Source organism: Serinus canaria, chromosome 5 (genome assembly GCF_022539315.1).
Source record: "Serinus canaria isolate serCan28SL12 chromosome 5, serCan2020, whole genome shotgun sequence".
NCBI lineage: Eukaryota > Metazoa > Chordata > Aves > Passeriformes > Fringillidae > Serinus > Serinus canaria.
In genome coordinates, this window is record NC_066319.1 from 13,860,000 (window position 1) to 13,887,956 (window position 27,957).

General features: G+C 41.3%; 1 protein-coding gene and 1 long non-coding RNA gene across 7 annotated transcripts in view; one reads left to right on the forward strand and one right to left on the reverse strand.

Annotated features, from left to right (window-relative positions):
• Window positions 1–1,010: 1,010 nt before the first annotated feature.
• On the reverse strand, window positions 1,011–27,088 carry LOC108961282 (uncharacterized). Of its 2 annotated transcripts, XR_003946210.2 has the most exons (11): window positions 26,806–27,088; window positions 24,511–24,605; window positions 23,656–23,819; window positions 17,931–18,013; window positions 15,344–15,521; window positions 13,658–13,774; window positions 12,026–12,112; window positions 9,206–9,300; window positions 4,097–4,176; window positions 3,649–3,779; window positions 1,011–1,173 (listed from the first exon to the last, which is right to left on the reverse strand). It is a non-coding gene; the product is annotated as an uncharacterized LOC108961282 (long non-coding RNA). The 2 variants fall into 2 exon arrangements; XR_007777718.1 differs by lacking the exon at window positions 9,206–9,300.
• The window catches only part of KCNC1 (potassium voltage-gated channel subfamily C member 1), a 121,199-nt gene continuing 106,470 nt past the window's right edge, over window positions 13,229–27,957 (forward strand). For all 5 annotated transcript variants that reach the window (XM_018907877.3, XM_009102226.4, XM_009102223.4 and 2 more), the window contains exon 1: window positions 13,229–13,900. In XM_018907877.3, coding sequence (XP_018763422.1) covers window positions 13,331–13,900 — 570 coding nt within the window. In that variant the 5' untranslated portion in view covers window positions 13,229–13,330. The remainder of the gene's footprint in view (window positions 13,901–27,957) is intronic.

The window sequence follows — 27,957 nt, forward strand, 5'->3', positions numbered from 1 at the left end:
TGAGTGGCTGACACGGAGCCTGTGAAAGCAGGAGATGGTATGAAGGTCATTTCACATAACTTGCATGTGGCAATCTTGGCTTCACAGGCAGTAGGTAAAAAAGGCCTCTGCAGAGTCAGAGTGCAAATCTCTGACAGCATGACCTGGAGATCATCTTGGGAGGCACATCCAAGTACCTCATTAAGCACTATTTACTATCAGCTCACCCTCCCTCAGCCTTTCAGATCACTGGTTTTCTAGTAAAACTGTTGAACAGCCATGACCTCCTCTCCTTGATGGATGCAGCATGCTCCCTTCTCAACAGGCTTGTTGCACAACTGGGAATGTCATTAAAGTGGAGACCTTTCCATATTTGACTTTTCAGGGCTAACAAGGGAGGGGATGGTCCCTAGCATAATACAGAAGAGCTGTCAGATAGTCCTTCCCCTCCCAGGACTCAGCAGGATTTAGGAACATGTCTGACAGAGCCACTTGGGTCAGTACAAGGAATCCAGAAATTTCCCTGTGCACACAGAAACCTACATTTTGCATACATAGCCACTTGTGAATAAAGATCTTAACACTGTAAGCTAATGATGAAAACTGATCTATCCTGTAACCGTGGGGTGATAGAAAACCTCAGGGGTTTCCCAATAACACAGTCAACATGGCACTGAATTCACATTTGATTACTACAACAGCAATAACTTTTATAATCTACAGACATCTTAACAACATCAACAGCTGTGCTGTTTATGTAATACTCAATGCATTACCTTACATTTATCAATAGCAAGGCAAATACTGTAACTATTTATTAAAAATTTACTAAAAACTCTAACAGACAATAACCCACTTAATCATGGGATTGGAGGAGGTTGCAATTTTCACTGGGATGTTGGTTTTTTTGTTAGGAGTCAGATTCACTCAGAAGCCTGTGTCTCAGCATGGTTACCACCTAGTTCTGCACATCCATGGCAGCAAAACCCCAACCTCCACAGTTCTCCCTAACCCACCTCAACTGACCTTGAGCCTTTTCTGGTCCAACAGCCACATCTGCTGGGAAAAATATTAACTACATTTCTTCCTGAAATCATTACTTGGTGAACTCCATGTTGTTTTATCCTCTTTATCCATAGTGTAAGGTTTGTTGGTGCAGAAACAGCAAAGATATTCACAGTCTTCAGACACCACCTGGAGGCCCATACATTAGGAGCATCAAGAAAAATATATTGGAAAAAACAATTTCCTCCCTACCAAAAACCTTCTACAGAAACAGAGAGAAAATATTGTAAGAATAGTATGGTTTGTTGGTTTTTGGCTTTTTTATTGCTAGACAAATTCTGGGGTACCACTCTATTTTTCTTTAAGTGAAAAATAAAGACAAAAGGAGGGAGAAAATGGAAGGTGTTTGAATGCATTGTATGGGCTGTGCTGAGAGCAGTGGTCCTAAGGGAGACAGGCTGCTTGCCAAGAAGGCACGTGGGGAAGATGCAGAGGAACTGCAGATGACAGCAGGATCACAATGACATTCTCTGGTGACAAAGTCCCTCAGTAGGGCACACATCTTGGCCACTGGACCAAGGAAGGTCATTTTCCCCTCTACTCTGCTCTGGTGAGATCCCACCTGGAGCTGTGCCTCCAGCTCTGGGTCCTCAGCACAGAAGGGATATTGACCTGTTGGGGTGAGTCCAGAGGACACCACCAAGACGATCAGAGGGATGGAGCACCTCTCCTATGAGGAAAGGCTGAAAGAGTTGTGATTGTTCAGCCTGGAAAAGAGAAGGTTTCAGGGCAGCCTTCCAGTACCTGAAGGGAAAATACAAGAAAGATGAAGAGAGGCTATTTAAAAGACAGGACAAAGTGACAGGACAAAGGGGAACGGCTTCAAACTGAAAGAGAGTAGGTTTAGATTAGATATTAGAAAGAAATTCTTTACTGTCAGAGTGGTGAGGCACTGGAACAGGTTGCCCAGAGAAATTGTGGGTGCCACATCCCTGGAAGTGTTCAAGGCCAGGCTGCATGGAGCTCTGAGCAACCTGGTCTAATGAGAGGTGTCCCTTTCTATAGCAGAAGGACGGCAACGAGATGATATTTAAGGTCCTTTCCAACCCTAACCATTCTATGATTCCTTTTATACTTTGGCCACACAACATTCCTGTCTTTCACATCAATGCTCTACTTCTGAATCTTAAACCAAATGAAGAAATATCTTTTTGTTCTGATTCTTTTAAACTTGTTTTTGGGACACCTGTGAGTTTCCTAAGTCAGGAGCCTTTACAATTTGAGAGCTGCTGCTTGCTACAGCGTGAAAGTATTGAACCAACAAGCAGTGTGTAAGCTTTTCTCCAGGCCACCGGAGGGCAGCATTTCCATGAAAAACAAGACTTCGACATCTTTTTTTTTTTTTTTTTTTTAGTCTTTACATTCCTTTTTTCCCTCCTAAACTCTCGCATCTAACTCTTTCTCAGCTCAGGTAGTGAGCATCATTTCTGAAATCATTGCTTGGTGAACTCCATGTTGTTTTACCGCAACAACTGAAACCAATGAGCCGAATTCCTACCCAGTGTAAATTCATCCGTCTTGCTGGCAGTTGACACAGTATATTGGGATTATTACAGCGAGTACAAGCTCATGGTTTGAGTTTGGATGCTCAAAGATCCATTTTTATGGGAAAAACACCTACAGGCTTTTGTCTACGTGGCAAGGCATCACTATGTGTGGACTAAAGTTCGGGATGAAGAGCAACACAGAGCAAAGCATTTATACAGCAGCTTGTAAAGGGAGACCCATTCTCCATCCACGGCACGTAATGCTCTCATTGCAGATCTAATGGCATAGAAATACAAATGGATGCAAGGGGGTTCATGTGTCACACGTGTTCCTTTGTATGGGACAGGTCACACTTGCATCCCTTTGTTCCCTTTGGAAAGGAAGCGGCTATGTGCTAGGCACTAATGCTCTACGCTCTCAAAGGCTGTCCTCTGCAGAACTACACACTTGAAACAGCTTGCAGTTGAAAGCCAGCTGCACAGAATGTAGTCCCAAACATGCCTTTCAAAAGCTTCACAAATGCCAATTACATTAAGCGATAAGAAAAAAAGCAACGAAGTAATGTGCCTAATTAACAAAGCTAGAGATGGAGCCAGCCACTGGGTTTGAAGTACTTCCAAGAGAGATGTTAAATGCAATGGTCAGGGCAACTCTGGAAGAAATAAATTAACATGCTGGGTTAATATTTCAAGCTCTGTGGGAGTAAAAACTGTGTGTGGTAAGGGGAAACAAAGGTAAAAATATCACAGGGTGCTATTCTGTTTGTTTGTTTGCCAAGAACACTTGAGCTTTTGCCATTTATTATTCTTCATGGTTTGCTAAAAATTATGCAAGAAGACATAAAAGTGTCAGCATTGCATCACTGGCCTTCCTAAATTTATCTTTTACCCACCTGTTAAATCTCAGCTCAAGGTCAAGAGAAAAGCCATTTGAAGTGAATGCATTATGAGATAGACATGTTAATGAAACATATCTTAGGAGGGTTCTTTTATCTTTAGTACTATCTGCAGCCACAGCTTAAAAGATTCCCTACACTATAGGACAACAGTAGGGTTTTTTTCTGGTTCTCATAAATAAGAACTGACTGACAGCTGCCTGGTTCCAAATCTTAGATACCTGTGCTTGGGAAAGCTCAGGCCATCACAAACTCTCAAGTTCCAGCAAGTAGTGTGGCTTGAATCCATTCCAGTACTCATCTGTTGGCAGCTGTTTCCATCTGCTCCTTCTTGAACCATTCTGCTGACTCCCTAGGGAAGAGCAGGAAGATTGTCACGCAATGAGCTTGCTTGTTGTGAGCTGGCTGCTCATGTTTTACCCCAATCTGTCATCTCACCTCATCTGCTCTCTGGCCTTTTTTTGCCATGAGAATTCTGAGTTCTGCTCTGCACCTAAGGGGGAAAAGAAACCCCAAACCAACCATTCCTCAAATTATTCCTTCTTTAATGTACAAATAATTATTATGAACAAGAGATACAGAAAAGATTGATCAGATCATTTAGTCCTCACAGCTGACCACACAGTGATTCCTGCATGTATGTTTTGTAGCTAAAAGTGTCTGACTTACCTTCAATTTTGTGATGAGGGAAGGCAAATGCCCTTCAAGCACTCCATGACCATTGCCTGTGGCCTTTTTTTAGTTTGGTTCTGTGGTAAAACACAAAATGGAGAAAGAGAAAAAAATCAAAAATAACATTTTCTATTTTAGATATCAGTGTTTATGTTTCCAGACTTGCAGCTGAGCCTTTAGGAACTTTGGTTGACTGAGCAAATGTCTATGCACATTAAGGCTCCTCTCTTATTTTGTCCCATTGCTATTTTATGTACTTGCTAACTTGATAGCTACACATTAACATTAATTGGCCGGACCAAGCAAAAGATTTTATTTTTTCTTAACCAAGATACTTAGTTTTATATTTTCATCTTTGAAAGTTTTAATTTATACTTTGATATATTGTCTCTAGCCTGATTTCCAATTGGACCAAATCCCCTCAAATCTCTTGGGCATTCAAAACTTCCAGGTGTACCTGAAAATGCAAACTTTTTTTTTTCAATCCCAAAGTACCTGAAAGTACATCCCTAAATATAAGCAGCATTCTGCAGATCCTATTCAGCCTAGAGTTCAGAGGGGAGAAATAACCAATAAAAGAAGCAATACAACAGAATATGGAAACAAAGCTGAAGAAGATTCCATTAGTAACACAAATGCAATCATCTGGATTTTACCCGTGCCAGAATTATACATATTTGTGGGTATATTGGTCAAAATACCAATTTTGTAAGGGCTTTACAAGCATAAACTCAGGAAAACAGAGTGATTTCTCTGACTTGCCATGTCACCTTTTCTGTGCTGCACTGTCCTTTGCAGCATGCATCTGTCTGCTTGGATTATGCAGTGGTCAGACCGGGCACACGAGCACGGCACCACTTCAGCACTTCTGCATGGAGACCTTTCTGTATAATGAAGGCTTCTGAAGGGGCTTGGCATGATAAAGCAATTAAGAAACATCTTTGCCCACATCCTGAATTACTACCATACAATCAACCATTTCCTCCACTTTTTAACAGGCAGGATAAGCTGGAGAACAGTTTCAGGAGAAACTGTAGAAATCTATTATATTTTTTATTACAGTTGGAAATTTTTCAAAGAAAAAAGGTCTTTATTATAGATTTGAGAACTGGAGCCTCTTTTTTTCTCCCTGCTCCATAGGAAAGCCAATAAACAAGCTACTGTAGGCCCTCTCAGGATGAGAATCCTTCCTAGAAGAGCAGAAAGGTCCAAGTTTTTATGAGAATGGAGCATGTCTTAAGGAAGACCCTAATCTCAGATTTCTTGGAGACCAAGTCTGAATATCTTGTCCTACTGTGATCCTTCTCTGCTTCCTCATTATTTCCCAATTCCTTCTACTGCTGGGCAACCTAGAGGCAAAGACTCCAACTGCAAAACCTGGCAGAACCCACAGATGAATCAGACTGAATCAGTAAACAATGACTAAAAGTGCAGCGTCATAGGAACAAGCATATCACTGTGCCTCAAGTTAAATCATTTAAATACAAACCCACTGCAAATCTTAACAGGAATTCCAGACACAGTCTGGAGAGCTGGTATAATCCTATTGCACTGGGATTCCTACAGAGGTCCTCCCCAGGTCCTGAAAACTCTGGGTAGAGCATGTTCCTGCTTCCTGGAGCACAGAGACCATTCATTATAGTGTGTCCCAGAAGGGAAAGGCAGAGAACAAGCTAATAGAGGTGCCATCCCTTCACTATTGCCTTTCTTCTAGCTCTCAGCACTTCATTTAACTGGAACAAAAGGCTGCTGTCAATACTAAGGCATAGGCCCAGGCATGAGACAGGATAAAGAAACCTTCATTTCCAGCAGCTGGTCCAAGATTTGGGACAGAAAGTGGATTTTGCTTTCCATTTACTCACATTTATATTGTACACATCTTGGCTTTTGCCAAAAGAAATGCAGCAGATTTCATCCTTAGTGCCAATTCTTTAACTAGCATCACTGGAACTATTATACTCTATATCTCTTCATATGCAGCATTAATAATTACTTCAACAGGATTAAATGTCATATTTCATGGGACTGGCTGTGTAAATATTTACAAAGCTAGAGAACAGAAAAGACATCTCAGAGTTATTGATTCATGTCAAATATTGAGAAGCTGGGTTAATCAAGGGATTTAAGCAATGCTTTAAACCTTTGAGTCAGCATTGTTGAGATTTATTTAAACTACTCTTACCTTTCAACATCTAAAGTTTTACTAACCATTTATAACAATAAAGACTTACAGGCCATTTCCCATCTGTTTGTCTGAGGACATTTCAGTTACTGTTGTGAACTCAGTAGGCTGAAGAAGTAATAACAGCTGTGAAAAGTGATTCAACAAAAATAAAAATCTCATTTCACTTAAAAAAAAAAGAAATTATTCTAATAATTAATTGTTCTAATTATTTTGTTGTATTATAGAAATAGCCAGCTGATGGACAAGCACAGACATTTTATAAAATGGAGCATATTCCATACTCCTCAGTCAGAAACAGACTCTAATTTTTTCTGGTTTTTTGGTGGTTAAATGAAAAAGATACACTTGCAGCACTGAGATCTGCATGCCTTTTTCAAGAAAAGACTAGCACCTCCTGTTCTGTATTCTGTATATAGTAGTTGTGAAATACATATGTCTGTATCTATGTGTTTGTGTCTGTTGCTATGTTCATGCACCTGCAAATTGGCTGAGATCTTAAAAACATAATGACAGCATTAGTAGAGTTTTGTTTTCAGAAAAGGCTGACTAGGCCAGTCTGAAAATGTCAAGGACCTTTTAGGACCACCAAAACAAATCAACTAATAAAATAAAGCCAAGTCCCTGGCCTTTTTTGAAATTCTAGCTGTAGTACATGGTAGGAATTAAATGGTTCCAACCTATGTGCCCTCTTTTGGCAATGCAGATTCAGAGCTCTCAGGATGACTGAGCTCAGCTCATAGTAATGAGTTTAGATAAGGGTTTTTTTGTTATGTGCTGACAGGAAACTTCCAATTGTAAGCTCAATTTTCCTCATCACCAGCTGGATTTTTGCTGGATCACACCTAGATCAGCACGAAGAAGAGGGACAAATCCATATCCTTCCATAACACAGCATTGTAACAAATAGCACATTAGCTGTTTGCTTAATTTTGGATGCTTAAAGTAGATTTTGCTATGATTTAGCCCCATGATTTCTTGAGGAACAATTCTTTCTGTTTTGGGGAGGATCTCATCAAAGAAAATTTCTGACACTTTTACCACAGCCTTGCCTTGAGGACAGGCTCCTAAAGAAGCTCAGTGTCTCACCCAAGCCAGCTATATACTGGATTTAAGGGGCTGAGACAGACAACTCGGCAGTGTTTTGCAGTGCTTATTGCCCTTTTTGCCAGGAAGGTGCAGTCTTCTCTTTCCCTACAGGTAAAAGAGTTTGGAAATCTCCCTAGGCCTTCAGCAAGCAGCAGAACAGCACTTCCACCACCTTACTTGTGGGCACCATCTCCATAATTGTATCTGCTCAGTTCCATCTCCCATCAATTTTCAGAAAAACCAAATGGATTCAGGTGGGAGTTTCTCTTGGTTAACACAGCAGGTAAAGACCAAAGATGATCTCTAACAAGCCACAATATCACTTCCATTTTTTCCCAGAGCAGCTTCCATTTATCTCACAGTTTGAGGCACACTTTCTGAAGGGTCCCAAAGGAATTTGCAAATCAAAAAGAACCTTCACTCAGAAATGTCAGCCCAGTAGAAATGGATGAACAAGTGCAACTCATCAGGCAGAGCCCAGCAAATGCTTCTCAGCTCAAAGCAAAGCCACGTAAGACTTGGAAAGCATGGATGGGAATGAAGTAAGTACTCAAGCAAAACTGAAGTAATTAAGAATTAAAGAAATCCAGCTATAAAAGTGCAGGAACAAGCATTTATCCATAACTTCTGCTGCTCTGGTTACTCTCATTAAAATCATCATGACTTCTTTGCAGCAGGCTTTGGGCTACACACCTCTTCAGACATCCAGCCTCTCTATGACTCCCTCAGTCAACACCAAGCACAAACCCACAATTTTTTTTCTCCATTCTCATTCTTTCTATGAAAGGCTTTCATCCAATTAATGACAATTCAGAGGGGTAAATCTAGCCTTTCAGAAAAGTAAAAACATCTATGCAATTGCAGCTGCTTTAGTCTTAAATGATTTTCAAGGACAAAATGAGTACATTGGATGCTGAAGTCCATCACAGCTTTCCATTTGAAGACCTCAAACCAAATGATTTACAAGGGTCAGTGCTAACAGATAGAGCAATTCACAGCATGATGTAATCTAAAACTGATAAAAAACTGCACTGAAATACTGTTGAGTTGTCATGAATTTAATACAAGAGAGCACAGGCTGAATTATAGCATTCAAGCATTGCAAAACTGGTCTTCCAACCCTGGCTGCCTTTTCTTTTGAGGTTATAACTCTTATAAATAATTCTCTCAGCCTCCTCCAGCTTTAAAACATTTTGAAAGTACTCTCCAGTTATATTCATAGTTGTGTACAAAGTCACAGGTTCTCTCAACATCTCCTTTTCCCCTTCATATTGTTACAATGGGTCATTCTTTTTCTTTGAAGAGAAATTGAGTGATGAAGTCAGAGCTAGGCTTACATTTCAGGAGCGGGAGCTTCTTCAGCAGTCACCATTGTTGGTGTCCTCCCTGGAAACGCCAGTGAAAGAGGAGACTACAGAGGAGTGCAGAATCAAGTACTCTTGACACACTAGTAAAGCACCAAAGCATACAGCAAAGCCTCCTGATGTGCATTTCTGTGTCTATACAGCCCTGGGATTCGGATCTGTCAATCCAGCATCTTTGGGAAGAGGCAAAATATCTTCACACAATAATGAATATAATTAATAAAATTTTAGAAAAAGGTTAAAATTTCACTTCAAATTAATGAGTTACTAAGTTTAGGAGTGTTAGGGAATATATGCTCAGTCATCTTCCCACATTGAGAAGAAAGCTCCTTTGGAGTTAGAAATCACTGCAGTTCTCAGCTAAAGAAGTAGGGAGCAGGGGGATTAATAAAAGAATAGCATGTGAACCTACTAGTTTGTTTCTTTCCATTTGTAGACAGAATTTAGACTTCTGTCTGAAAGACAACCTACCTTTTATTGTACATGATTGCCCTGAGAATGCTGAAGTATAGGGCAACAAAGGTGATCCCAGTGACTCTTCCCGTGTCATCAGAACAGTGAGTGACCTAACACCAGTGACAAAATCAGTAAATGGACTCACTCTCTAACTCAGCTACACAGTAGTTTGAAAACTTTATCTATGGCTAAAAGTTATTCTTCCACTATCACCACTAAAACTTTTAAGTTAGAAGAACAGCTAAAATTATATAGACCAACAGGAGTGCTCAAAGTGCACATATACTCTCCTGAAAGTAGGTGTACCACAAGGGAGACCTTCAGAGTGACCTTTCTAAACTCTACAGCTCATTTTCCTCACTTATGCCAGATTTTGGCCAACCCCAGCTCAGCGTAAATGATCATCAAAATCTCTCACCACTTATTAGAATCAGGAAAAAAAAATGGATTTCCAAGGTGAATGGCTTTTAATACATTTAAATTTTTTCTGGTAACACCAGCTGCTGCTGCTATATCATAATTCTTTTCCAAACAGATTATGAACTGTTTGGGTAACCTACCAACTCTGTGCTTCCTACAGAGGTCTCCTGGCATTATTAAAGCTGGTTTAGTTCTTTTTAACGTGTAAAATTTAGTAAAATTAATTATAAGTTAACTTAAAAATACAAGTTGTATCACAGAAAAGCTAGACAACTTGGGGACTCACACATCCACCTTCATATTAAGTCCTCCTTAAAGATATCAAATATAAACCAGATGTTTAAGGATTTAAAGATGTCAAACATAAACTAGAATAAAATCCAGTTATAATACTCTTATTTTTTATGGGACTAGGAGGACAGAAGTACTACTATCAAGTTTGAGATTAATCATAATTTCATAGGAAGTTTTGTCTGCAAATTGGAACTTGGAAAATTAGATGATTTCGTTTGTCTATCATAATCCAAACATTTTGAATTATAAAAAAAATTTAATAAGCTAGAATTTTATATTGCTACATGGCAAGCTTAAAGCAAAACTTTGCTCAGACACAGCAGCTGCTAGGCTGTCCTAAACCTTCCACTCCATGCAAACCAACAGCCATCCATGCAGTGTTATCAACTGTGGCTAATTCAACAAATGCAAATCCTGCTACAATCTACCATGCAAAGCAAACTCTTTGTGCCTTAATATGCAGTTATTTTGTGCCATAATCCTTGTTAAATAAAGATATTCTTTTTGAACACTTTCCCTCTCAAGCTTCAACATAAACTTCAAACATGATATTATCTTTCATTTTCCACATGAAAATAATGTCTAAACTTATGTTCCAATTTATATTTCTAAAAGACCTTCTATTTCAGCAGCTATCTTGCTCCAGATCTCACAAGCTCCTGCTTGCCCATCAGTCTCTGATTTGGGGCCCTGTTTCATGTCTTTTGAAACATCCAACTCTTCTGTTTCTACCAATGCTTCTTCATCAATTACAGCTTTGACTTCAAAGAAACTTTGCAGGTCACTTAAGCATGGCCTCCCCACCTGAGTGCATGAAAACTCTCTTTAAACAAGTTTTCTAGCTTTTAACATGTACTCCCAGATGACTTCTAAGGTCCTGCACCGCCCTCCTTCAGTTCCCCAGACAAGAAGGGAAACCCAAGCAAGGGAAGTTGTACCATATCTCTTTCATTCCCACAGTCACCTTAGATCCTCACGCTGAAATTCCTGAAATCACTCACTGCAGGTAAGGAAACGTGGAAGGTAGGAGCTAATGAGCTGAGAAAGAGTCTTTAAAATTGTGGATGTAACCAGAAGGACCCACAAACCTCAGACTCACAGGCCCTTAACGTCTTTCCTGGGTCACCTGCCCTCCACAGCCTTCATTAACTCTCAGAACCTACCCTGCAGCTCTTTCCCATTGGTCCCCAGACCTATTACTATCAAAACCAGGCATTTACTATACTTTAAAAGAATTTTTGCATGTATTATTTTTGTCTTAGTCAACATCCTCTCTTCCTTTCTTAATGCCAGGCTTGGGTTCACAGCCCTCTTTTCCCTCTGTGTCCTCTGGCTGGCAATTCTCAAGGATTTTAGATAGTGTTTCTGTACTTGTGATTCTCAGATTCTCCCTCTGTCATCAACCTTTCTACCTCTGTTCAGTCCCAGTGCTGAAGCTGCTGTCTGGCATCTCTTCCTGGAGATTTTTTCATCAGTTTATGCTAGCTGAAGTGCAGAGTTGCCTTGATTTATCCTCACTTTGCCATTTCTCATTCATAGCTGATACGAGTAACATACTCCCATTCATGTTGTCTTCCCTCCCTTTTCCAAAGAGAGGCACACAAATAGCACCAGGTCCCAGGCCTTCCTTCTACCCCACCAGCTTAAAGAGCAGTCTGTTACCATTTCCACAGGCAAATCTGCTGGTTAGACCTCTTTGGAATGTCTCACCACAGCTTTCTTTGCATCCCAACCATGCAATGCTCTTTGCAAGGAAGCTGCAGGTGACTGAACACCTCATCTTGCAAACCTGAGCACACCGACTGCTCCTTGACAGCCTTCCACTTGTTCACCTGCTGTTCCCACACATCTGAATTTCTCTCATACTTGCAAGCTCAACCTAACTGCATTCCCCTGGTCTGCCCTCTTCTGTTGAGCATGGTGTTGTCCCTACCACTTGTACACTCCATCAGCGTTCCCTAACCATGTACCTTTCAATTGTACGTTTCACCAAGCTATCCCATTCATCATAACGTGACCTCCCATGGTCAATCCACAAGGGCTCAGTTCTCTAGGCTTTCCCATAAGCCCATTCCTCCTAAGACGTTGGCAGCAAATAAAATACAGAACACATCTACATACCTCTCTTAATTCTTTTCCACACAACCATCTTCTTGCTGTTCTTCAAGATCCTTGCAAGACAGGAACCAGGGGGGTTTTGAAATCTCCCTTAAAATTATTTGTGAATTAATGAGAATAAAAAAAGAATAGAAAACACAAACCCAAATTGCAACATCCTACCAACATAGGTGTTAGGAAAAAAACCCAAGTGAACAGTAGGGAAAGATGGAGAAGTGGTGTAGGTGCACGGAACCGAGTAAAAGCACAACGTTATAGGAAGGGACAACCCTGGGTACCACTGCTCGTGAGGCAAGAAATTTATGCCAAGGGAGATCTTGAAACCTGCCCTTCAGCCAGTCCGGTCGAGGCAGGACGAGCACAGCCGTGACTCATGTCAATGGTGCTAGAGAGGGTCACTCAGAGCAGAGCGAGGGGCAGCACCGGGACACCCACCGCTCCCGAAGGGACCCTCGGTGTTACCACCGCGCGGTGCGGAAAGGTGAGCGGGGCGGGAGGGCGGGTCCCGGAGCGGGCACCCCCGTCCCGGCGGCGGGCGCGGCCCGCGCTAGGACCCGGGCGGGAGCAGCGCCTGCGCGGCGGTGCCCGGCGGCGGGCGGGCTGCACCGAGCGGCTCGGCAGCGGCGGCGGCGGGAGGAGCGACGGGAGGAGCAGCGGCAGCGCCGCGGGTCCCGCCGCCCGCACCGGCAAGCGCTCGACCCGGGCCGGCCGGGCGCAGGGGCGGAGGCGGCGGGAGCGCGGCGCTGTCCCTTCAGCACCGGCGGCGCCCCCCGCCCCGCACCGCCGGGAGGGGCGCGGGCACAGCCTCGCGTTCCCCGCGGGGGCTGCAGCCAGCACCGGCGCCCCGCAGCCCCGCGCACCTGTGGGCAGCGCCGGTGCCGTGATTTTTCTCTCCCCCCCCCCCCCCCCCCCCCTTTTCTTTTTTCCTTTTTTTTTTTTTTTTTTTTTTTTTCCCTTGTGCTTTTGGCCACGTCCAACCAGGGAAAGGCCCTCCCCCTCCGGCACCGCAGCGCCCGCGCTCCCGGAGCATGGCCCCCCCTGCCCCTGCCCCTCCGCCGCGGCTGCAGCTGCCGCGGACCCCGAGCGTCTGACTCCAGACGGAGGCGGCGCAGCGCCGGGAGCCACCGCCACCGGCATCGCCTCGGAGCGGCCCCGGGGGAGCGGGGCTGGCCGGGGCCCCTCGCCCCCGCGGGCCCGGAGCGGGGCTCGGCTTAGGCACCGACTGCCGCCGAGCAGCCGTCCCCTGACGGGCTTGCTGCCTGCCGTGCTTGCTTGGATGAGTCTGCGACATGCCTAATAAGAGACGAGATGGGCCAGGGCGACGAGAGCGACCGCATTGTGATCAACGTGGGTGGGACTAGGCACCAGACTTACCGCAGCACCCTGCGCACCCTGCCCGGCACGCGGCTGGCCTGGATCGCTGAGCCCGATGCCCACAGCCACTTTGACTATGACCCCCGCACGGATGAGTTTTTCTTTGACCGGCACCCGGGCGTCTTCGCCCACATCCTGAATTACTACCGCACTGGCAAGCTGCACTGCCCCGCGGACGTGTGCGGGCCCCTGTATGAGGAGGAGCTGGCCTTCTGGGGCATCGATGAGACCGATGTGGAGCCCTGCTGTTGGATGACCTACCGGCAGCACCGCGACGCCGAAGAGGCTCTGGACAGCTTTGGTGGGGCTCCCCTGGATAGCAGTGCTGAGGACGGAGACATAGATGGCACCGGAGACTCTGGTGATGGTGAAGATGAGCTGGAGATGACAAAACGCCTAGCACTTAGTGACTCCCCAGATGGCAGATCTGGGGGCTTCTGGAGACGGTGGCAGCCCCGCATCTGGGCACTCTTTGAGGATCCCTACTCCTCCAGATATGCAAGGGTAAGCGATGAAATCAGCACCCTCATCAAAACACTCAAACCTCCCCACTTCCTTCCAGCATCACCAAGGTTCTCTCCACTGTCAGAGCAGAGCAGCCATCCATGTGTGTGGCCATACAAAAATCACGTGGGGTCTATGGGGATGTAACCCACACTCTCAAGCAGGCCCCAGGCATGGGGAACTAGTAGATACCAAGGCCTGAGCATATGTACTCAGATGTGGGCCTCCAGAGACCCTTATTTTCTAATAGGCTCCCAAAACTCCCAGCTGGGGGCAGGGTCCCGGTCATAGGCCAGAGAGGTCCCCATTACACCAGGTAATTTCCCTCTATGCATAGATTTTTACAGTCAGACATCCCCCCAGTAAAGAGAGACACCTTGTCCAGCCCTCTTACAAGCTAATGGCTCTCTCCTCTTTACGAGATGGGGAAAGGATGATGGGAGCAGGCATTCCCAGTGGTACCAGGGGATTTGGAGAGTTTCATCCTGGACTGGAAAGGGAGTCAGTGCCTTTCTCTTTTCTCATACATACCAAGTTAAATATTTATGAACATGCTTCTCTGAAAATGGGTAATTCAGCTGCTCAGTCTGTGTCTTTTTCCCTTGTGGGAAATGCAAAGTATTAATCAGAGGAAAGGGTTTCATTCATGTAGAAGGGACACAGTGTTTGACAGGTTTCTTGCCTGCTACTGAAGGACAACTCCTCCCCTCCTGGTGCCTGCGGTTGTTTTGGAAAGGGAATGCACACCGGTGCAGTTCACAGCATAGGTGTGGATAAAAATGGTCTGTGACAGGCATACAACTGCTTTAAGTAGGCACCTCCTCATGCTATGAGAATAATTACATTAATTAGGGCCTGATTCTGCTCCTGAAATCAAAAGTACTGAAAACATTTGCTTCAGGAACAGTGGCAGGATTAACTCCCAAGATAGTCAATTTGATAACTAGGGAAACAGATGGAGGATAGTGCCTTCATAAAGAAATTTGTTGGCATAGGCTCTACTCTTAAATGTACCTTTGTTAGAGCCTTATTTCTGCCAGCCTTTGGTAAGGATGAGTGGTGCTTTGGTGGGGGAGGGTGATCAGTGTTCCTGAGAAGGATCAAAGAAGTGAGATCAGATTAGGGAGAAAATTGGATGGATGGAGGAAAGAGAAGTGGAAATGCAAGGAGCAGGGAGAGGGGAGCTGGCTGTGTATGAATGGGTGGTGGAATAGCAGCTGCTGGAGACTTGGTCTGAGCAGAGATCTCCAGCAGAGAGACACCAGGTCTGCAAACTGAATGAATGGGAAAAGCTGGAGCAGAGCCTGGAGTTATATCTTCCTGCATTTCTAAAGATTCTTATTTGCACACCATTTGGAGACTTCCTCCCTGAACAAAGGAGTTCATATTTTAAATTAATTCCTTTAAACAGCATGGAGGATAAAGGAATAATAGAATATTTACCACAAAATGGAAAGATGATGCTGTTGTATTGCAGCTTTCAAATCCCTGATTTCTGCCAAGGGAACATGGAAAGGGAAAGGCAAGGCTGGAGGGTATCCTTCAAAATGCTTGGTTTCCATTAATCAAGCCCAGTGTTAGCAGGCAATCTGAATAGCAGATCTCTCTGGTACCCAGGAATCTGTTGGTAAAACACATTTCAAGTGAAAGCAATGTTCTTGTTCAAGGTTTTGGGAAATGGTTTGAAAGCAAAATGGATAATGTTGTCCCAATGAAAAGGATACAGAGCTTAAAACACCCTTTTGCTTGGGGGCATTATGATATTTTAGGAGGACAAAAATTTATAACCAATATTAGGAGTCTTTGTGATGCATAGGCTGGAATTCTAGAAGGATATAAATTCTCTAAGGATATTTCCATTTAGCAATAGGTGTTTTATAAAATGGTTTGGCTTTGTTGAGGTTTTTTTTTGAGTGGATGATGTACCATTTATTCACAATCACTTGTGCATACCTGTTAGAATTCAATTCCTGATTCACCTCTAACTTGTTCTTTCCTTAGAGGATTGTTAAGACTAGATAAATATGAGTAGTCTGAATATTTCATGGGTTAAATGTGATTCTTTAACTAGTATCTATGGAGACGTAGGCCTCATGCATTAATATTTTGCATGAAGGAAGATGGCTTTCCTCATCAACACATGCACACACTGTCCATTAAGAAGACATTATAGGACACTTAACATTTCCTAATAAAAGCCATAAGTTATGGTTATGGATGTAAAAAGAGATGGGTGTTTGATTTATGTTCCTGTAACCTATCAGACATTGCAAAAAGACCTGAAGCTCACAATAGCTAATTTATAGTAAAATAATTGATAGCATCATTAACAAGAGAATGGTATATTAAGGCAATTATTGGTAGAGTCAGGCAACAAATCCACTGTTACCCCACTTCTAATTGAGTCTGCTGCTTTCAGTTACAAACTGCAATTCAGTTGTGCAAAAATCTAAATTCACATTGCCATTTTGTCAAAAAAAAAAAAAAACACCACTAAATTTTCTCTTTCTAAAGGGAACTGGGACCTGTACTAAGGGTGGTTATTACACACCTTTGATGTTTACATATGGCACCAAAATGCATGTCAAAATAACATCTCAATGTAAGCATCAGTTTATATAACCATTATAGTGTTACACTTGAGCAAGTAAAAGGAATACAGTCTGAATATTAAGGTTAAATGAAAATCTGCATATCTGTATCTCTGGACTGTATCTGGTAAGCTAGATCTGTGAATGTTTAGGAACTGTCTATGAAAGCTCAGCATTTACTCAAATCCAGCCATTCTTGGAGGATTTTGATGGACACTGCTTGCAAATACAAGTACATTTGACTGTTTTGCTTCACCTCCACCTGACTCATACTAAATCACTTCTGATCTCATTGTAGACAGCCAGGGAAGACTGGAAGTGCATTTGTGTACGTCAGGCAAAATCAGCTAACTCTGCAAATTTTGTTTATTTCTTACTTTGATTAAGCAAAGCTCCTAGTCACTAATAATTTTTCTTTAGGTGCAACATAGTCAACCGTTGCTTGTTAAAACAATAGTGGCTGATTTTAATTTATTTCAAGTTTTTTTTCCATGCTAATTTCTTAATAATGTAGTTCTTTCTAAAAAGAGGAAACACTTCAAAAATTGCATAATCTTCTATAATAAGAAAAGGTAGTTTGTTTCAAATGATAGACTGCCTTAGACATCTATCTTAGTAAGATAAACAGGTATTACACTTCTCCTTAACCTAAAGAATCCACATTTGGATATCAGAGGCAAAATCTTGTGCCTGGAGATCTGAACAGAGTAACAAAAGGTGATGGGAAAGATCCAAGGATCCAGGAGGATTGTCAAAATCATCTGTCCAGACAGCTAAATATCACCGCACGTGCATAAACTGATGTTTCTTTGAAGCTCATTAGAACTGTCCTTTTTGCATCATCAGATAACTTTGTAAATTTATATTTTCTAAGTAGGCAGAAAGGGGGAAATAGAATCAGCCAGAAAGCTATGCTAAAGCAGCAGCGAGTTACACTGTGGTAGAGTTCCTGCCCTCTGTACTTACTAGACTTCATGAGTCCCTCAATACACAAATGTGTGAAAAATATTTTCTTGGCATCCTTTCTCCTTTATATTTATGTCTGGTCATGCTGTTCTTCCACTTGTAAAGCTCCTACTGACTTCCTGGTGAGTTTGGCCTGCAGGTATCTAACATATTTATTCCCCTTCCTCCTCCTCCTCCACAGCAGGATAAGGTTGTGTTTGTGTTAATTCACATTCCTTGGGTTACTCAGTATTTGAGAACAAGGAGCTTTCGGCTGAGATTGTGTGCTACTGCTCACATTCAAATTGGACAGTTAAGCTTATTTAATGAACTCTCAGAAAAGCTTTTGTAGTCCTTCCAAATAAACCTTTTTACTGTTTTTTAAATAAAAGCTGCTTAGGGTCCTATGGAAAGTCCTCAACAGCTTGACTTGCAATCCTGGCATGTGCTGTACCACTTTGATCTGTAAGAGGAAAAGCAAAACTCTCACTCACCCTTCCCTCATGTTTCCCCTTCACATCCTGCAGAAGAATCTGCTTTCCTCAGTGGGTGACTTTTGAAGGACAAGTTTCTGACACTGAGAAGGAGACAGGAAAAAGAATAGTGGTAAAGAGATGAGAAAAAGGTATTCTCCAGGGATTTCTTCCAGCTTTCTTTTGTACGTTCAAGAGCATTTCAACCTTGCTGTGTTCATTTAAACTGATTTTTCTCTATATAAAGTACAACTCATGGGTATAAAAAGGCTTATGGGATCCTAGTTCCTGAATAACCACACTGTCTTGAGGATTAAAGGCTGGGGTGATTCTGCCCGTTCCTTGCCCCTGGCCAGCACGGCTTAGTTCAGGAATTGAAGCAGACATCAGGGAGTGTGAACACATACTCCTCATCCTTCACAAGGGGAGCTCATTCCATAGATGTGTGATGCAGGACATGCTTGGCACAGGAGCACTCCACAGACAGTGGTCTGGAGCCTCCCACCAAGCAGGAGCAGACAGGGGCAGAGGGGATGAGAGCTGACCTGCTCGCTTCCCTCTACCCTCCTCAGGGACAGCTTCCAAGGGGCCCTGGTGGAACTGCTCTCCCACTTTGAGCCTTTCTGGAAGGTGTCTCCTGCAGAGCCATATCTAATCCTGCACTGAAGCTGGCTGCAGGAATTCTCACCATATACTGTGACAATTAACCAGACAGCCTAATTTTAACTGCACGCTGCATTACAGCTCTGGAAAAATGAGAACCTTTCCACATCAAATGAGGTTTCCCTTGCAGTTGTAGTATAATGGAATTACAGATATCTATTAACTACCATCCTATCATTCATTATTATTATAGTTCCTAAAATTCCATTTTATTCCTATTTTCTCCCATCAAGGAAAATGTTACTGCAAATCCTTATATAATCCACTAGTAAGCATGGTAGTCTTCTCTGCATCCTGACCAAAGAAACCTTTGCAATGCCAGCTAGAAAGTGTTCACTGCTCCAAGTTCCACATCCAGTCCCTATCAAATTGGTCACAGTGGGAGCAGGTACACGAGTAACTCCCGGGAATTGTTCATCCAAACTCAGAAGTAATATGTTTTTAAACTACCCCCCACACACACAGAAAAAATTAAAATACCAGAACAGCCATGCAGAATCATGGCTTTACCAGTTTGAGCTGTTCAGAAGCACACAGGAAGATGTAATGTCTGCCCAGAAAATCTTACAATCTCTTTGAAGTCACGATCTCACAGGGAGATGAGAGAGATGATGTTACCCACCTGACAATTCCATAGCTGCTTGGTACAGACTTAGCAGTTTGGATTCAAGGACATTTTTTTAAAATCTATTTTCCTATTTCCAATTTTATTTCTATTATTCTAAAACCTTAAAAAAGAACAGCATCTGTTGCCATTTTAATTCATTTTTTTTAATCTCACTTAATTTTAATATTTCTAGGTTACAAAATTTACTTCATTTAGCCAAGGCTGTGATTGTATGGATCATACCATCATATGCATACACATATATATGCCTTCCTATTGCTGCCACCTCCTACGATGCTGAGTGGGATTTCCATATGAGGAAGGACTTCAAAATTAAACCACCCCAAAATATTTCTACAGAAGTAACCGTGGTGCCACTGAAATCAATGTGAATTTAGTGGCTGGTTTCAGAAAGATATTTGGTCCCTTCTCTCTATAATCCATCCCTATGTACCTTCAGTTATTTTCTTTGCCCTTCTCCTGACATTTGCTATTTTGGTTTTGGTTAGGGCAAAAAAGGCAACAAAATACTGGCACTTCTCTGTTGGTCTATCATGAGACAAAGGAGAAAAAGATCAATTATACTATTTCTATTTTAGAACTGTTCACAGAAATGTGGTGTATTAGACTATACCTAGGAAAACTATTTTTCCATCCTGTTCTTCCCTTCTGCTGTGCGATCTAGCGTTTAACAGTATTTGTCTTTCTTATTTGTAAAAATGCGTGTATATTTACGGTAGTACTTTGGTAAAGTCTATACATACTGCCTCTCTCTTAACATAAGGAGAGATGTTAGCAAATCAGCAACAGAGGGCCCAGCCTTACTGTTATTGAAACTCAGCCAAAATTACCACCAACTTCAAGGATAGAAATGAATTTTCCTGCAGTAGGGCTCAGGATAACAAATTAATTGCTGTGTGCCGCTTTTTTTAATAGACACGGTGCCTATTTCCATTCCAAAGCACTAAAGTGCAATAGATCTTAGCAATTTATTAGGAGCATACATATTCAAATACATGTGTTCATAATCTTTTAAAGACAGGAGCATCTTTAGCACACTGCATCAAAACATAGAGCTCTAATACTGACAAAGCTCATCATGATCTTATTGGCTTTTTTTACTGCAAAGGACTGTAAAATACATCCCCCTTTAAACCACATGACTTCAATAATGTTCAACTAAATCATATCCAAGCACTGTGTTTCATAATGAAAAGGGCAAGCAGGGGTATTCAGATTGAAAAATTGGGCCCTAATTGATAATCAAGTGCGTAATTCTTTCGCATGCAAATATAGATGGCAAAACTGAGTTTCCATTTTGTTTAAGCTTGATTTTATGAAATTTGTGTGCATTCTTGGGGTATAAGACTGATAGAAAAGCCATTTTGAGATCTTTGCAATTGTCTTACAATTAGCTTCTCAGTTACTATATGCTGAATTTGATCTGAGGAGAGAACAGTTTAGAAGGCTGACTTGGCTTTCCCTGCTGAATATTGAATTACATAAATATGTGATTCACTCCAAATGGTACACAGAAGCGGTAGGATCAGATGAAATCAGAGAAATCTATGAATCCATGGAGAACCACCTCCTCCCCCTGGAATATAAACCAAATGCTGTCATTTCTAGAATAATTTTTACATCTCTCTCCTGTGCTCACTAAGTAACCAGATTTTGCTATCTTCACTCCTACTCCTGTAGTGATAGCTTACTCCAGGAATATCCCCGTTTCCGTCAGGCTGAGAACAAGGTGCCACCCAACACGGGTAAAGGTAAAAGGACCAGGCCCTAATTGATTTTAATTTCTTTCTGATAAGATTTATAAAATGATAAGATTTTATTCTGATAAGATTTATAACAGAGGCACTAATAAATCATGCAATAAAAATTATGAATAAATCGTGGGCCAAGGCTTTTTGCAGTGATTGCTTATGATGTAAGACCCTTTAATGACAGTAAGTTAAAATTGCATTGTAATGGCCTTTTGTAAATGCAATAAATCTCAGGTTTCAGTGCACTGCAGACAGCCAGCAATGTGTGTGCTGCACATGAGCTACCAACACAGGCACACACTTACGTAATTATGTTGATACTTCAGGAGCAGCAGTAAATCTCAGCACTGCTAGATTGACTTTGAAAAATCTTGGGTCAGGACCACTGAGGTGTTGTGACTACAAGAAATAGCTTAAAATATCATACTGGCTTTTTTACTTGAAAACCTGCGAGAGAATGTCCCTTTTAAGAGGCAATAAAAGGGATTATTTGGTTTTAAATAGCAAAGGCAAAACGCTTATTGCTAGCGAGTCTTATAATTTTCAGAGGCAAATACAAGTTAAGATATCAGCCAAACCAAATTGATCTTCTCTTCTGAATTATCTTGATCATCTACCCGCTCACAAAAAAAAATTAAAGGTACACAGAGATACATCAACAGTTACTTAATAACTACTTGTTTCGACTGCAGCAGAGTTTCTCTTGCTGCCCTTGTTTGCCCTCAAAAATCACGTTCTTAAATACAGAAAGATCTGGTCAGCTTGAGTTGCTTATCATTTAACATGCCTAAGAAATTTAACTGCAGATTTCCCTTGAAAATTCATTCCAATACCCCTGTTCTATTTATCAGCTTGGGCTTCTTGCAGTCTTCATTACACCAGATCAATTGACAGGTATGGATGGTGGAGGCCAGTTCTGTGATTTAGCCAGTTATAAATTAAATTAAAACCTTCAGTCAGAATGCTTCAGACTTGATAACAGACTTCAAAACAAAATTAATAGGAAGAAATCTCTAAAATGCTGAGCACCTACAACCTCCAGCAGAAGGGAGGTCATGTCCTAGAGCAGAAAAGGGCACAGGCAGGAAGCAAACAGACCATCACTAAAATCCCACCCCACTTGGAAGGGCCACAGTCCCAACTACCACTGATTTTAGTGGGATCCAACCAGAGATCCATACAGACCTATTTCAGGTAAGATTTTTCAGGACAAGGACAATTGTGTAATTGCCACAACACGCAATGCAAAAGGGCTTGCCTTCTCAGCAGCCTTTGATCTCTACTCTAAAAACACCACAACATGATCTCAGCCACATTGTGCTATTCCTGATTCCTTTTTAGCATGGATCTCCCCTTCTCATCTAGTGTGGAGTTCTGCAAGAAATCTAGTGACAGTACGTCTTAGCACTTCTCGGGAATGTGTCCCGCATAATGCAGAACTGATTTTAACTCAGGGTTTTTCAGTAAAGCACTTGTAAGGACAAACCAAGAACAACCTGACTGTGCTCTGATAGCTCAACCAATACCCAGACTGGTTTTGGGCCAGTAGCAGATCAGCTTAATCAGAATTTTGCTTAAGTGAAATAGAAATTTAGTGTTCTGTTGTTTAGTGTTCAGCTGATAGGAGTTCACTGTCTATCCTACCAAGAAGTCCCTGAGGTGCTAGGGATTTTATTAAAAGACCTAATGTAAATTTCAAAACTGTATAGATTAATTAAAATGTTAGTTATGTCTCAGCAGCAGGAAATCAATAGTGCAAAAGTGCATTCACTGGTCTAAAGAAAGCATCTTTTGGAGAACCTGCTCTACTAAGCAAAGAAGCTGTTTTTATAGTGTCAGTGGCAGGGACTGCAGGCAAATAAAAGTTTGAAAGTCAGTAAAAATTCTATAGCATCTTCAACTCCAAACCACAAATTTATGTTCATGTCTATATTACTGTCTATATAGGAGCTATAGGAGTGCCTATAGCTTTAGGAGCTATAGGAGTGCCTAAAACTGTGCATTTACTGTTCTCAAAGGATATCTCGGCTGGGTCAGCAGGGTAAGCCTTTGTTCTTCCTAGGTGATTTTTAACATTCATTCAGAACTTTCCCACATGTCCTCAGACGAGTACACAGACCTACACGGTGGAAATTTACTAGAAAACAAAAAACAAAATCCTAAAAAAAACCCCCAAACCTGAGATTTGGACAAATGATTGCAAGCAACCAAATTAATGCAGTTTATGGAGTGAGCATTTGTTAGAAGATGTGACCAATGCTTGCCTATGGTAGCACTGAATGATCCTCTCAGGAGGAGCACTGCAGCATGCCAATAGTGCAAAGGCAGGTCACACACATTTAGCTCAGCAAATGAACACTTGCAATGGGCACAAGCACACAAACACTACATTTTATTAGCTCAGTATGGCACATCATTTGGGTATGCTTCAGCCCCTCTCGTTTTCTTTGAATTTTACTGTGTGTGCAATTGTACAAGATGTTTAATCTTACTATGTCAATTTCAAAAAGACAAACAAAATTTCTTGGTTACTTGCTTTGCACTTTTTCCTCTCTCCCTTACTATATGTTTATTTCAGTAGCTAGCACAATAGAGTTATAATTTCTGTGACACCTCTAAATGCTTGTACTATAAAAAAAGCAAGTTGACAGCATCTAAGGGAAGGCTTTACACTATACTCAGATGCAGTGTTTTCCAAACCAACCTGGACTGCAGCAGAAGAGTGCCCGAGGTTGTGATCCTTCCAAAGGTGCAGTGTGTGCCTGAGCTGTGGTGGCCAGTGCACAGACTGCAGGGCTTCTCCATCACCACCTTCTTCATCCCTCTTGCATCCAGGAAATCCAGCAGTCACTTTCTACCTCTTCACTTCTGAGGGCAGACTCATGGAAGGGTGTCACCATATGAGCTCAAGCTTAGAATTCCCAAACACTAACCATGCATTTGTAAATTTTTTTGATACATATTAAAATTTCCCAGTGCCTACAGTGTTGTTTCTGCATGTGCCCAAAACTACTTAAGCACTGTTGGCAACTACTTTATATCAAAGCCTGGTTGATGCCCACAATTTTCCTTCACTAATAGGAAAATTCTTTAAATGAACTTGCCAAATTCATAGTGAATATGCACTGTTTTAAAAAACATACTCAAACAAAAACATGAGATATTTGCAGTATGAAACAGTTCGCTGGATGCCACAATCTAGTGGGTACTGTTTTTTGCTTAGAATGCGAAATTTCAAATTTAATATTTTCCTCCCACTGCACAATTTCAAATTTTCATCCATTTCTGCTTGGGAGTCCCCCCCAGTTCAAAGCTGCATAATCCAGGAAGTTAGTGAAGTTAATCCAATTTGCACAGCATGGGGTGTTCACATACCATTATACTGGGAAGATAGCAAAGCAGCATTTCCCAATAATGTGGAAGAGGCTGTTCCTCTGTGGTAATTCTGAGCTACTGAATTCAGCAAGAACAATGGCACAAAACAGATTTACATAGTGGCATTATCAGAGATGGTTTAATGTTGGCATATGACAAGACTGGTCCCTTTCTTTTCACTCACTTGTTGGAAGCCAGGTCCTGGTAGGAAATAACCATATGTTGTCCTCATGCGATGGACTCCATGGTGAGCCATGCACAATGATCTCTGTGCAGCCTCTATGGAGAAGGAATGTGCAAAATGTACAGAAACATAGGAGCTGATATGCAGAGTAGATGATATGCAGAATTAGAGAGGACTTTTTCACCCCAGAGCCTAAGCAGTTCTGCCATGCTGCAAAGGGAGCTCCAAAGTCAGTGTGAGGACACATCACATGATTTGTTTTGAAAAGACCTACGTTTCCCAGGGCTATCAATCTGTCACCTTTCACTCTTGCCATGGAAATAAAAGCATTCTTAAAATCTCTGAAGGCTTCCTTTTCATCAATATTTTAACATAAGCGTTCTTTTAATTTAAATGGAGATTGATCACTTATATTTTATTACTTTTTAATAAAAACCCATGATCACCATTAAAGGAAAGTGATCTCAATTAAATTATTGCCAGGAAAAATCTGACTTGGAAAAGCACTAAAACAAGTCTTTGCTACATCAGAGCCTTTTACAGCATGGATGTTTAGTTCTAGTTTTAACAACCAACACACAAGTGATCAATGGGCATTCTAGCTATTACATTCACTGCTTTCATGATATACTTAAAACTAGTCCAAAATCTTTCTGGAAACTGTAAAAGGTATATTGTTAAATATCCCCTCTGCTGTAACTCATCCTGTATAGGAAGACTTGCCAGGAGCGCTAATGAAGCAGAGATAGTTTTGCAGTTTTACCATCTGCTATCAAATATACTCCTGCTATAACAGAAACACAATTGTATTAGAATTTACAAGTGACAAACATTAAAAAAAAATTTCTTTCTTTGTTTAAATAGCTTTGCTGCACAGTCCAAAGAACAAAATGTTTGGACAATTAATAAAACATCTCAGGGCTGCTTTAATTAAAAAAACAAGATGCAGCAAAAGAATAGTGATGAAGTTGAACATAATCACAACACAGAGAGGTATAAATAGGAAACCATGTTATTCTACAGCCTTCAGGTTTAGACTTTAATTCAGGATAACACACCCTATTTCTATATCCTACAGAAAAAAAAAAAGTCAACAAAGAAACCCCATTTGAAATGTGAATGTCATTGAAAAATTTTAAAATGCTCCATCTTTTAGCTATGCGATGATTGTAAAGTGCTGAAGAACTGCATTCCCCTAACCCTCTTTCCATCCTAAGTAAGGACCTTTGGGGTAAAAACTCTAAAGAACACTACAGTTTAGCTTCACTTATGTGCACTGGACTAAAAATGAACACTTAATATTTATGTGAATCATTGTCAGTGTCAAGTGAGATGAAGCTTATAAAAATAGATCCAAATCAGGGAATGAGTTTTAAGACTCAGTGGGTAAATGCCTCTTTACGTACGGTATTATTTATAGATATTTTTTAATCTGTTCTGTCATCTTGTCTCTTAAATTATTAGAAAGTAAGAAAGAAGGAACTATAGCAAATGTAGATGAAAGAGAAATCTTACTGGGAGCTGTGGCAGAATATGAGCAAAAGCCATGAAATTTAAAGCTGTGCTCCTAAGCCCCTTGCTTTCTATATGAAAACAGTTCCAGCCTATTTTGCAATTAAATATGCACTTTTTAAAACTAACTGTGCTGTTGAAATAGGAGGAATGGTATTTTCAAGACTCTCAGGCACCCATAAGACTTGCTGCTACATCTGAAAACAAGCTAATCACAAGCCTGTTTCAGGCATTGGGCTGAGTCCTGCCTCCATGGTCTCATGAAGCCTTTGACATCCTACATTAATCAAAATCCCCTCTAGATAGAAATGTTGGGCTCACCACGGCCACAACAGATATTCCAGCATTGGATCCCAATTTTTGTAGCTCTCTTACAAGTCAGTGACAAGTGCAGATGGTCTCTAAGTCGATCTCCAAAGGTTCTAAGCATTAAAAAACTTAAAATGTTGTTGTGGTAGCTTTGTACATCTATTTATCACCATCTGATAAGGACACTGTTCGTACTAACACTGCCCTGCATCAACAAGGTTCTGAGTCTCAACCATTTATGAAAATACTTTAAAAAGCTGCTACAAAAAGGACAACAATAATGATAATATGATTGGAATTTGAAGCATGTATTTGATATTGAAGGGCAAAATACTCAAGACAATTAGGATACAGGTAACTTTGTTAGAAAATTCAGAGAAACGGGGCACATCCACAAGGCTTCTGTTTGCTGGGCTCTTGCAAACAGAGGAATGTTATATTTCACAGGTAGGAATCTGGGGAGGTCATACATACCTTCCTTTCTGCAGGCAGGTGGAAAACTCTCCTTTGAAGCAATTGGAGCCATTTCTCCCTTTTTCCAGACTCATTACACAACCTCTATCCTACAGGAAATAAAACTGGGTAAAGCAGGCAGCTGCTCTCTTCTCTGGGTCTATGTGGTTATAGAATCCTGCACAGGGGGGATATGGATCCATAGGCTTTTGCTTTGACCATTCAGGTATCATTTTTATGAGCACCAAGGCAAAGTGGAGTTTGTACTCTCTTCATCCAGGTAGGATTTCAATGTAGCTGCATGTCTGCTGAGAACAACACACAGAGCTGCTCTTTGATTTGAAGGCATTTCTTGCAAATATAAGCTTTTCCTGCTCTTGGCTTCAACAGCAAGATCTAATTTAGACCAGTGAGAAATTGCATCTAATATTTTTGTTCTAAATCTATTTTAAAAGTGAGATGTATGTGTTTACAGGCACATGAATTGCTGTAAATTTAAGCAGAGGTTTCAGATATGAATATTAGGAATAATTGGGTTTTTTTTTTTACTGCCACAAGGATATCTGAGGATATTGTTCATCCCAGCAGTCAACCAGGTTTTATTTAGCAGCATCAGTCTAACAGATGCAATTTCCACTTATGATAACTGTGGGCACATAATTACTTATAGTAACTGCAAAACTTATAGTAGAAATACTTTTATGTGACATCCCTTGCTTCTCACTTTGACAATTGCAGAAAATAAAAAGTAAAAAGAGAGATTTCTGCTATGAGCTTGTACAACTGTCCAACTGCTTGTACAACTTGCACAGCAGTTTATTCTAATGATAAACTGTAATGTACACAGATGGCAAAAGGCTCACAAATACATCCAGAAATTATGTGTGAAAACTACATTCACAAGTCTTGCTCTGTGTTTGAGAGACTAGAAATTGTATTTTGACAGGAATATCAATGAGGACTTGGAATCAAATGAAAAAAAAAATGTTTTCTATTTAGTACTTACACCGCATAGGGTACTAGCCGTAATCAAGAAAAATATCAGGATGGCATGAAACTCTCAAGCTGCATAATTCCCAATAATACTCAGTGGAGTCCTGCTATTAAAATGCCCACAGGCCACAAAAATGCTTTTAAGCCAACTCAGTAGCCTAAATTACAAATTCTAGTTAA